This window comes from Trichechus manatus, unplaced genomic scaffold (genome assembly GCF_000243295.1).
Source record: "Trichechus manatus latirostris isolate Lorelei unplaced genomic scaffold, TriManLat1.0 scaffold00032, whole genome shotgun sequence".
Taxonomy (NCBI): domain Eukaryota; kingdom Metazoa; phylum Chordata; class Mammalia; order Sirenia; family Trichechidae; genus Trichechus; species Trichechus manatus.
In genome coordinates, this window is record NW_004443968.1 from 5,980,952 (window position 1) to 5,993,845 (window position 12,894).

At 37.1% G+C, this 12,894-nt stretch overlaps 1 protein-coding gene across 1 annotated transcript in view; it reads left to right on the plus strand.

Moving 5' to 3' along the window:
* ADGRV1 (adhesion G protein-coupled receptor V1) overlaps positions 1 to 12,894 on the plus strand; it is a 687,583-nt gene that overhangs the window by 667,020 nt on the left and 7,669 nt on the right. Inside the window, exons 90-91 of the mRNA XM_023730073.1 lie at positions 2,941 to 3,132; positions 6,967 to 7,144. Coding sequence (XP_023585841.1) covers positions 2,941 to 3,132; positions 6,967 to 7,144 — 370 coding nt within the window. The remainder of the gene's footprint in view (positions 1 to 2,940; positions 3,133 to 6,966; positions 7,145 to 12,894) is intronic.

Genomic DNA, 12,894 nt, shown 5'->3' on the forward strand with positions numbered 1-12,894 from the left:
AACTTTTATGAGGTCCCAATTGTTTATATTGTCTTTTGTCATTCCTGCTTTTGGTATTATATCAGATAACCCGTTGTTAAAAGATAGTCCTGACAGCGCTGCCCCTGCATTTTCTTCTAGGAATTTTATGTTTTTAGTTTTCACATTTGAGTCCTTAATCCATTTCAAATTTGTTTTCATGTATGGTGTGAGGCATGGATCCTATTTCATTTTTCTGCATGTGAAGATTAAATTTTCCCAGCACCATTTATTGAAGAGACTCTTCTTTCCCCATCGAATGGACTTAGTACTCTTGTCAAAAATCAGTTGACCACAGAAGTGTGAGTTTATTTCTGGACTATCAGTTCTATTCCATTGGTCTCTGTGTCTATTGTTATACCAGTACCAGGCTGTTCTGATTACTCTAGCTGTCTATGAAAGCATTTTTCATGATTGCAGTAGAAGAGGCAACAAAATAATCAAAACAGGAATGCATAGAAGGAATTCTCTGTGGATCTTCACTAGGTAATGAATAGAAATAGCATATAGATTACATATCTCCTGCTTCTAAAACAGTTGTCCTATTATGTTGTAAGATATTGCTGTATTTGTAAGCAACTTGAAAGTAAAAGCCATGTTTTATCCTTCTATCTCATTGTCTGGCATTGCACACAGTGGGTGTTCAACAATACTGGGTTGAATAATTGAGATTCTAGATTTCTCTTTTAAAGTTCTTTTACAGGCCCGCATAAAGAGGAGAGCCTGAGATTTAATGTGTAGTGTTTGGAATGGGGACTTGTTTTTACTCTGAGGTCAGAAACCCCCACAGCTGAGTACTTGGGATTATAAAGGTCCTTTTCCTATATTTGCCCAGCCTAGGCTGGACACAGGCAAATGCCATACAATCTGCATTTATTCTTTTGTTTCCATTTTAGTAGAGTTTATGTTTCCTAGGGCACAGCTATAAGAGTCAGAGTATTCACCGTATATCTGTCTTTTAAGAAAAAAAAAAAATGCAGTTTTCACATGCGAGTAATTTCCAGCAGACAGTTCCTTTCCTGAAGCACAGAAGGCTAGATATGAAAACAAACAAGAGAGAAAATGTGCTGTTTTTACAAATGGGTCCTTAGAGATGGATTTCAAAGCATGGTTTTAGTTTCCTGATCTAGCTTTTACCCTATCATTTCACAGCCCTTAGGAGAAATCCTGAAATAAATCAATGACATTCACACAAATTTTAAGGCTGACAGTTTAATTTTTTTCCTGTTTTGTCTGTGGCTGTTGCCAATGGAATTAGGCCTTATCCATGTGAAGAATTAGGTTGTACAAAAACAATTTTGGATGTGTGTATGTGTTTTCAGGAAGATTTGTTTCTGCTAATGTTCACAGCATCATTTACATGTGGAACTAATTATCTTCCCCTACATAATTTAAAATTGTAATGTGCCCCCCTCAAAAAGAAAAACAAAAAACAAACCCTAATTCAGAAAGAAATAAGTGACTCATTTTATAGCATAGTTAGAGTAATTACATTTTAAAAATATTTTTAGCAGATAAACTATTGGTTTTAAAACATATTTGTTAAAGTAGAGGCCAGTCTGCGGAGGGGTCATTCCAGTAGAAAGGGAGAAAGGTCAAATTTATGACCTTATTCTAGAGATGGCAGCGGAGATCAAACGCTAGAGCATGCACACCTTGCAGTTGTCCCTTAATTTCATTTTATATTAAAAGCTGCTTGTAATTCTTAAACCCTAGTGTTTTCTAATGGACATTTTACTGTTTATACCAGCGGTTACAAGTTTCAGGCCCACAAGTACATTATTGCTTCTACACTCCTAGAAATTTTGGGAACCATGACAAAATGCAAATTTAACAAAATGAATATATTTATTTGTGTTTTCTGAAAAAATTTGACATTAACTCCTTTTTGTATTTAATAAACTAATTGAGTATCTTGCCTTTATGTTTGTGGGTTAATTTAAGTGTTTTAGTAACTAAGGAGATTCTTATTTGCTTCCATAGCTTGAACACCAGGATTAGCAGACAGGAAAGACATAATTTAACATACTTTAATTGGCTAAGTGTAAAGGTCAAAATTACCAAGCTTTATAGAAACACCATTAGAAGTATACAGTAGATCCCTTGTGGAAATCATGAAGGACGGCCAGTGTAGACAGTAGCTGGAACACGAATACAAAATTTGACTTGCTATCTGTGACGAAAGCAGAGCAATTGTCAAATTTGACATGGTTGCAAAAGAATTTAAAGGGCCAGTAAGTCTTTAAGAACACAAAAGATGGCTTTGTTGTTCTTGTGTAACATTTACTAAGAAGCAAGGCATGCTAAGTATTAAACAATCTACAAGATTTTTTTGAGTCCCTAACCAATGATTCTATTTCCAAATGAGACAAGTAGGTGAGATATGTCAGTAAAATCAGGAGGCTTGATTAGTGCTGCCCTTCCAGAAATCTACAACTGGCTTGGAACATTAATTAGTATCCCACTTCAACGATTTTGCTAAGGTAAAAAGAGAGAGAGAATAAGTGAGATAAATGGGAAAAGAAGGTAATTTTTTAAAAAGGCAAGAGATTTGGTTTCTAAAACAAAATGTACACTACTAATCAGATATAGGATCCTTGGTGTACATTTTGTTTTAGAAACTAAACAGATGCACTTCTACAATTCTGCTTGCTTGTATTAGTTGGAGTAGATTTCACAGTTACTTATGTTTTAACCAAGCGGGAAAAATTGTTAGTGAGATGGCAGTTTTCCTAACTTTTTGTTACATCCAGAAATTTATAGTGGCATCTTGCTAGTCCCCTGGCATGTTATTGAATTCTTAGCTTTTGGTAAAATTTGGAGACCACTTGTAAAAAAATCAGCTACACTTAAAACCAGGTTTATTCTCCAGCCATTCTAGCAGGACATCTTTTGACATGCTGGTGTTCTTTTCTTTTGCAGGGGCTTTACGTTTTTGTGGTTTATTTCATTCTACACAACCAGATGTGCTGCCCCATGAAGGCCAGCTACACAGTGGAAATGAATGGGCACCCAGGGCCCAGCACAGCCTTCTTCACACCCGGGAGTGGAATGCCTCCTGCTAGAGGGGAAATCAGCAAGTCCACTCAGAATCTCATCAGTGCTATGGATGAGGTGCCTGCCCCACCACTACCTCCCACCACCCCTGTGACCACCCCTACCCTGCCCACCAAAACACCCACCCCCCACCCTACTCTACCACCTGCCCCCTACCACTCCATCGCTTTTCGTGCTTCTCTCTCTCATTTTGGGATCCCCTTATCTAGATATTTGATTTGGTTACTGTGGTATCAAGGAACTCTGGTGGTGCAGTGGTTAAGTGCTCAGCTGCTAACCATAGGTTGGCGGTTCGAACCCACCAGCTGCTCTGAAGTAGAAAGATGTGGCAGTCTGCTTCCGTAAAGATTACAGCATCAGAAACCCTACGGGGGCAGGCAGTTCTCCCCTATCCTTTAGGGTCACTATGAGTTGAAATTGACTCCACAGCAATGGGTACTGTGGTATCACACCTGTTATCTGATTCTTCTTTCTTTCTAGCCCTGTGAGTTGTGGTCTATACCAGCAGTTTGTATTGGGAAATGACAAAGCATAATTTGACATCTCTGTCTTCAAAATCTTCCTCATTTGCCACAGCAATGACTGAGTCCGCATTTAAAAAAAAAGTTTTTAAAGTACTATTACTCTTTTAAATAATTCCACAGCTCTCTTCCTTCATCCCAACTCATTACCTCAGTCCTAACAAGCTCTCAGTGAAAAGAAAATAGGACAAAATTCATTTTAACTTAATTAAATATCGGAAAATATTTCAGAACAAAGGCTCGGAAGAGTACTTCAGCAAGCCCTAGAAAAAAACCTCACTAGGATTTCCTCTGTAAAATCTACCCCTGACTTCTCTCTGCGTACTATCCACATCATTTTGATTTCCTTTATTTAAATCAGCTTGCCACTGACCTGTCAGTAATGCTATGCATACTACTGAGACCACTGCTCAGATTTTCAAACATACCTGAAGACATTTGACCAGGAAGAGATGGTAATGCAGACAATTACCTGTAGTGCCCAAGGTGTACTTGGCTACTGTTCTTACACAGCTCATATTGCTTCTCTGTATTAAGGAGCCAAGCGGAACAGTATATGAGTTTGTGTCCTGAAAAATGGTAGGTGCATCTATCTGAAAGGGAAACAATTGATAGATAGATAGTTAGAACTGCCCAGAGGTTTTTTTTTTTTCTTTTTTGTCTTCCATGACAATGTGGAGAATAATTTTATTCATGTCAAATTGAAATTAAGTAGAGTGATCACAAATCAAATATATTTAAAAGCTGGAATATGTCTTTCATGCCCTTAAACATTTAGTACCATTTTTCAACCTCAAAAGTCCTTTAAAGGAAATCATTTTAACATCACAGTTGGTACCAGTAGAAACAGGGACATTTTTAGAATCAACAACTCACGAGTGAATCCCTTTTTAAAAAAAGTTTTATCTTTTTGAATTTTTACCCAATCTAGCATTTGTCTATATCTGAAATATCTGATATGTTAGCCATTAGCTACATATAGAGGGCAGTAGTAGTAGAATTCTCACCTTCTGTGTGGAAGACCCAGGTTCAATTTCCAGCTAATGCACCTCAGGCACAGCCACCTCTTGTCTATTAGTTCAGTCTTGCATGTTGGTGTGACACTGAACAGGTTTCAGCAGAGCTTTCAGACTAAGACAGACTAGGAAGAAAGACCTGGCTATCTACTTCCAAAGCTCAGCCAATGAAAACTCTATGGGTCACAATGGATAAACAAATTATGGTATATACACACAATGGAATACTACACAACGATAAAGAATGATGATGGATCTATGAAACATCTCATACCATGGATGAATCTGGAAGGCATTAAGCTGAGTGAAATTAGTCAGTCACAAAAGGACAAATATTGTATAAGACCACTATTATAAGAACTCAAGAAAAGATTTAAACACAGAAGAAAACATTCTTTGATAATTACGAGGGTGGAGAGGGTGGGAGAGGGGCATTCACCAACTAAATAGTAGACAAGAATTATCTTAGGTGAAGGGAAGGACAACATACACTACAGGGGAAGTCAGCACAACTGGACTAAACCAAAGCTAAGAAGTTTCCTGAATACAACCAAACACTTTGAGGGACAGAGTAGCAGGGGCGGAGGTCTGGGGACCATGGTTTCAAGGAACATCTAGGTCAACTGGCATAATGAAGTTTATTAAGATAATGTTCTGCATCCCACTTTGGTGCGTGGCATCTGGGGTCTTAAAAGCTAGTGAGTGGCCATCTAAGATACATCAATTGGTCCCAACCACCTGGAGTAAAGGAGAATGAAGAACACCAAAGACACAAGGAAAATATTAGCCCAAGAGACAGAAAGGGCCACATAAACCAGAGACTCCATCAGCCTGAGACCAGAAGAACTAGACGGTGCTTGGCTACCACCAATGTCCACCCTGACAGGGAACACAACAGAGAGTCCCTGATGGAGCAGGAGAAAAGTGGGGTGCAGATCTCAAATTCTAGTAAAAAGACCAGGCTTAATGGTCTCACTGAGACTGGAGGGACCCTGGAAGACATGGCCGCCAGACTTTCTGTTAGCCCAGAACTTAAAGCATTCCGGAAGCCAACTCTTCAGACAAAGTTTAGACTGGATTATAAGACATAGAACGATACTTGTGAAGCATGTGCTTCTTAGCTCAAGTAGATACATAAGTCTAAATGGGCAGCCCTTGTTCAGAGGCAAGATGAGAGGGCAGATAGGGTCAGGAGCTGGTTGAATGGACACAGGAAATCTGGGGTAGAAAGGAGGAGTGTGCTGTCACAGTATAGGGAGAACAACTAGGCTCACATAGCAGTGTGTGTATAAGTTTTTGTATGAGAAACTAACTTGAACTGTAAACTTTCATTTAAAGTACAATAAAAAAATTCAGTTTCTCAGTCACACGGGCTGCATTTCAAGTACTCAGTAGTCATGTATGTCTAGTAGCTGCTGTATTAGTGCAGATATAAAACATTTGTATCATCACAAAAAGTTCTACTGGACAGTGCTGGTCTAGATGTTCAACTTCTTAGTGACATTTTTTAACGTCTTTCTCTCAAGTTTATTTCTAAAGCCCTCAGGTCACTTTTCTCAGTATGAGGTAGGTGTCCCTTATATTGGGAGGCAGCAGCTGTGACAGTCCAATTCCTGGCCGGTGCACTACTTAAGTGTTCATTTTGGGTGTTGCCCAATGGCATACCCTAAAGTGTGCTCTGCATTCCTCAGAGGCTTAAAGTTGGCCTTGATCCAGCAGTCATTGAGGGGCTGTCAGAGACATTCTAAAAAGCCATGCATAGAAGGGAAAGTATAGGAAAGGAAGGATTAAGAGCTTGTTTACCAGTAACCTAGAGGGAAATGAATACATTTAATCATTTCAGGATAGGATTATCTTTTAAATTATTAAGCAAAAAACAGGAGCTTAAAAAAAAAAAAGAAGAGCGTAGAGTGCTATGAAATAACTTTTTTTTCAATTCATTATGTCTTTATAGATGCCTACTATATTTTATATACTATGTTGTATCTTAAATTAAGGATTAACAAGGTTCTTCTCCATTTCTTATGTTTCTTAACAGAGTTTTTCTTCGCATACATCCTACAAAAAAGTAAAATGTATTCATTGAGTTAAAAAAAAAAAAGTAGTTTTCTTCTCTACCCATAATAACATAGAAATCTACAAGGAATCCCAATAGAGAAATTGTTTAGAATCACCAGATTAGATTGTTTATGGAGAGACATAATTTTCTAAGGAACAAAGATAAAATTAAGTCTTAATTTCTGAAGAGTTCAATAGCCCTTTTACTAGGCCATTGCAATGATATACAGAGATAAAAAGTGAATATTTATGCATTCATATTATGGTTTCCTTTCCTCCTACCCGAATCCAAAAAGGTACCACCTGACTGGGAGAGAGCATCGTTCCAACAAGCCAGTCAGGCCAGCCCTGACTTAAAGTCAAGTCCACAAAATGGCGCCACATTCCCTTCCTCGGGAGGATATGGCCAGGGGTCACTGATAGCCGATGAGGAGTCCCAGGAGTTTGATGACTTGATATTTGCTTTAAAAACTGGTATGTATGACCCCACAAACCTCAATAAAAGTAGGCACTTTTACCATGCTATAATTTGTATCTTCTTCCCATGAAGTTTCAGAAGAAGTACAATCGGTCACCCTTAGCACATCCTGATTCTTATGACCCACTCCTAATCCCAGCCAAACTCTAGGATATTTTGTTCTTGGCATCAAATATAGCACCACCTAAAAATGATTTGTAATTTGCTTTTAAGAAAAAGACATACTCTAACTAAATGTAAATATCTCTGTCCTGGAATCTTGTTAGAACTCACAGATAGTATTAAGACAAGTTCAGTATAACACAGTTTGGTTGGGATCTCACTGAGGGAATTAGCCTCTGACCTGCCAAAGAGACCTTCTTATGGAGTGTCTTCAAAGCAGAAGCTTTCAGAGGCAACCTGGCGGGCATTGCATAGTTCTCCAGTTTTCAAAATTCCATCACATCCAGTATTTCATTGGATCTTCCTATATACTCAACCCTCTCCCCGCCACACACACACATTCTGTGGCCCCAGTGAATAGTTCTTGCGCAGTCAGAGGGATGTAGTCTTAAAGACCCCAAATCAGGAGCATATGTATGATGTTGGAAATATGCAAAGGCACATACAAGACCATGGATCTACCTGGTTGAAAGTCACATGCTCCAGGGGGAAATAATTAATGAATATCATTCTTTCTAGTGTCTAAATAATATTTTGATTTATAGTGTATTATCATTTGTTAGAAAAGCTATTTTGAACATTGAAAGATAACCATAAAGAAATTTTCATTGCTTTCAAATCATATACGCAAACTTTTCCACTTTAATTTTTTCCCCTCACAAAATGTTTAACTGTCACTACTATAAGAAAATTCAGTGAAACTTTTAATTTATAGATGTACAAACAAGAAAAAAGATATGTCCATGCTTAGATGAACTTATTGGAATATTTATTTAAAAGTGTATATAAGCATTAAAGTTTAAGTGGCTATACAGTATATTGCTTTGCTAAAATGTTTTTCTTTACCATTATAAAGTAAAAATTTCATGCTCTTAAGAATTACTTGGGAAGTCCTAGGAATACCATCATATTTTCTTTGTACCTTTGGGTAGTTCATGAAATAAATTAATGATTATTCCAAGGTAAAAATTTTTTTTATTGTCCATTTACTTATCTTTAAATCTTTTTTTGTTTTGTTTTTTACTACAGTAATTATGTTGTCCTGAATAGTTTATTGTAACTTCATTTTCTCTTTTATGAGTTTCTCATACTTCAAAGGACTTCAAAAGTATTATTTTTGGAATTGAAGTGATTAAATTCTAATTATTATCAGCTTATGACACAGGTTATCTAATAATGCTTTTTGTTTAGTTCAGTTTCATTTTACTTATGATTAATTTTAAAGCACTTATTGTGATAGACGTTCTTAAGCTTCCTGTTTCACACTGATATTCAACGTAGATTCAATATATTCATTAATTTGATTTAGACACTGGTTTAGATTGTTCTAGTGTTCTAGTATGTTGTTCTAGTATGAATTTCCAGAGTTTAGTTCAAGAGTTGAGGAGTAGTTAGCCAAATGAGAAGAGGTTAGGCACATGGGAATTTATAAAATAATCCAAATATTCTTATCATGAGATAAGAATCCTTTGCAAGATGAATGTTGAATATTAGATAGATGGGCTTATAATATTATTTCTGTATTCCTCTCATTTTTAGACTGTTCTTTTCAACATGGATGAATATTGAAAAATTATTATTTATGCTTATTAAAAATTTATAAATTAATTGTTAATGTCTGCCATTAGAATTAACAGATAGAAGGTAAATAAAATATTTACTGCAAAAAGTATTCACTTTTTACATAGGATTTCCCTAAAAGCAAACTTTAAGTTTTTCATAATCTACATTATATCAATGTCCCATGGATATCTGGGGAGTTGTCTCCCCCATTTATAATTTATTCCCCACAAATCATAAACATCCTGGCCAAAACTCTGTAATGCATCTTTTTAAAGGTTTATAATGGTCAGTGCCATGTCTTAACTAGTGTAGCTGCTCATTTGCTGATTTTTAATAAAATAATCAATTAGGTAGTTTTGAAAGTTGTCATCAGCATAATCACTGGATGATACACTCATATAATGGTAGGCTGAAAGGAAGCTGGCTTAAAGACCATCTGGTCCACTAATGGCCCACCCCCCAGCCAGCTGCCACCACTCTCCTCTGCTACCCCCATGGCAAACACTGCTACCAAACATTAGACTCTTTCCTGCTGAGCTGGGGCCCAGAGTGCCTCTCATGTTGGTACTCCAAATAGCCACTCCTCATCAGTCAGAACTGCAGTTGAGATAAAACCTCCTGGCCATCCCTGTTCTTTCTAGTCTAACCCTTGCTTTTATACCTAAGACATCTAAGTGTAAGAATGCCTGTAACTTGGCCAATTCCTACAACTAGTGAGTTTCAGAGGCAGGAATCAAGACTGATTCTTCTGCTTCAAGTTCAATAAATCTGTTACTGAAGTGCAGTTATTCAAGTTCAATAAATCTGAAACTAGGGTTATTCCTCTGTTCATATTTAAAAGTTAAAACTGGATAAGTAAATCATAGCAGTAATTCTATCTTTTGGTTCATAAGGGTATAGTATTTACACATTTGCTATAAATGCATGATAATAACTAAGGACTGGAGATAGAATTCTTTTTTTTTTTTTAACTTACAAATAGGTGTTAATTTTGAATAATTATTAATACATCATTGATTGAATAAGTTCTATGTTCCAGTTACGAGTAGTATCTAACATTTGTTGAGTGCTTACTCTATATCTAGCACTGTTCTAAGTACTAATATTGGTTCATTTTATCTTGACAACAGCCTAAGAGTTAGGAACCATTATTATGCCCATTTACAGGAGGTCTAGGTAACTTGCCCAAGATCGCTTAGATAGAAAATGGTAGTACCATAGAGTAAATCAAGGCAGTATGCCTCTTAAGTCTGGGCTCTCAACCAATATGCATACTGCCTCTCAAGTACTTTGTTAAGTATGGTAAATCCCATTGAAATGAATAAGAACCCATCCCTATACTCAATAACAGTTCTTTGTCACATGGTAAACTTTTATTAGATATTGTTAAATAATAAATAATAAAAACAAATAAATGAAGATTATGGTTTGGTGGGAGGAATAGACATTCACAAAAACATGATATATGAGGGAATAAAATAAGTAGTGAGAAAAGTTATTAATTATTGAGGAGCTCAAGAATTTTTAAAAAAAAAAAACCTCTTAATTGATCCTTGAAGAATGTGTAGGTTGTAAATATGTAAAAAATGGAGGAAAGGACATTCCAGATGGAGGCAATAGAATTATTCAAAGCAGAAAGGTTAAAGGTGTACAACCTGCTTGAAGTGAGTAAGCATTGTAGTGTGGCTGGGGCAGAGGGTGAGTGGAGCGAGGCAGCAGGGGAAAGGCCGTAAAGGTAGCAGTGTCTTAATTATGTAGTGCTGCTGTAACAGAAATAACACAACTGGTGGCTTTAAAGAATGGAAATTACTTTTCTCACACTTTTAGATGCTAAAAGTACAAAGCAGGGTCTCATCTGTGTGGATTCTTTCCTTGTAGGTAGCCCCAGGCATTCCTTGGTTCCTTGGCTTGGAGACAATCCTCACATGTCGTCTGTTTGCCCCTATGTGTGTGTGAGTGCGCGCATGTCTCTGTGTCTAATATAACTCAGAAGTGATTAGATTTAGAACCCAGCCTACTCAGGTATGATATAATTCACATAATAAAGAAAAATAGGATCACTTCCACAGGTGTAGAGATTAAGATTCCAACACATATTTTGGGGGACACAATTCAATCCATAGGTCGCTTACCTACTTAGTTATCAATTTACGATAGTACTCTAGCTGGACTTCAGCAAACACCTTGTTTGAGATACTTATAGTTATTCCTCAATGGAAGGATCCCCTGACTAAGTATATTTCTGTAACTGTGAGATTCATGATTCACATTAGTGTTTTAGCAGCTCTGAAAAGTTCTAGAATAAAGAAACCAACTTTACTTCATTTCACCTGTTGTATCCTGAACTCATTTTGGTTATAGATTCATTTGGGTGGACCAGAATACTTACTAATAGTTTGCGTAACATCAAAATGCTGTTCAGATGCCATGCTAAGGAGTTAGGATTTTTTATAGAACATAGTGAGCCATGGAAGTTTTTGAGGAAAGGAATGACATTTTCCCACTGGTTTTTGAAGCAAAATAACTCATATGGACGTATGAGGAATAAATCTAGAGACAAGATCAGAATGGCTGGGAGGTTATTACAGTGTTCCAAGGAGTGAGGTTAAGTCCTCAAATTAAGGCAGTGAGGGTGAGAACAAGAAGATAGACACAAGAGGAATGCTGAGGAAGAGCTGAGGGCAGTGGCAAAAGCTCTGCCTCTCCCCTGGATGACTGAAAGAATAGTATACAGAGCGTTTGTTTGTGGGAGAGAAACTGGTGAGTTCAGATTTGGACATGCTGATCATTAGGGCTAGTGGAATATCCTTGTGAAAATGTCTAGCAGGCTCTTAAATATGCAGGTTTGGATCATAGGTGAGAGATCAGGACTGGAGGTAATGATTTGAAATTCATCCATGCAGAGACTTTATTTGAAGCACAGGGATGTGTAAGTTGAATCTAAGGGAGTGGAAGGAGAGAGAAGAGAAGAAAAGAGGTGGAGAAGGGAGGGGAGAGAAGGGAAGGGTAGAGAAGAAAAAGGAAGAGGAATAAGAACAGAATCTTAGATCATACCTGTATTTAAGGAGTCAGTAGAAGAGGATCCTACAAAGGAAACTACAGTGTAGTCAGAGAGAGAACTAAATAGAGAAGAGAGTCTCAGGAAGAAAGAAATTATCAGCTACATAAAACAGTTTGGACTGAAAAGAGGCTTTTGGATTACACATAATTCTCAGAGCAGAACATGTCCGCAGCACCATAATTTTGTCAGTTGTTGGTGTAGCTTGTGATACTGGAAACATAAACTGAATTCTTGCAGCATAATTAAATTAGGTCTGGGTCCTAAATATATAACACAAGTATTCAATGCATTCTGTTCGGGAATGTGTGGAATGACTTCCCTACTTATATAGTCTAGCATTCTTTAAAGTTCACTAAGCTCATTAGGAAATAAATACTTTAAAAGACCAAAATAACAGTTTCTAACATTGGTTCCCTATATTTTTAGAAAAAGTACTATAATAATCAAGTACCGCCCCCTGAGACACTTTACGTTGTAGAATACGGTCAAATCAAAGGAGCAGTTCACGTGCCATTGCATCTACAGCAGAATTTGTGCTTGACTCACAGGTCAGATTCAGCCCAATAATGTATTTTGTTTGATCCACATAGTATTTTGACTGTTTTTTTTTTTTTGAGTCAACACAAACATTTAGAGATATCCCATGAAAATCCAGAATTTGTTGCAAGATTGAGCAACCGAATGTTTGAAATCTAGCACAACACTTTTGACTGGAGCTGGATAATGACTGCCTTCTTTAGACAAGACATAGCTCTCCAGTTTGTCCAGAGCCCACCAGACACATTTCACTGATATATGCTAGACACTCTGCGACATCTGAGTTTGCAAACCTTGATCTATCTCAAGGACCACTATTTTTTTTTTTTTATACAAATATGTCAGCAGGCCCAAGCTCATGTTTAACAGCTACAATTGAATTCTGAAGTGAGTAACACAAGCTTTCTGGGGCCATTGTGTCAG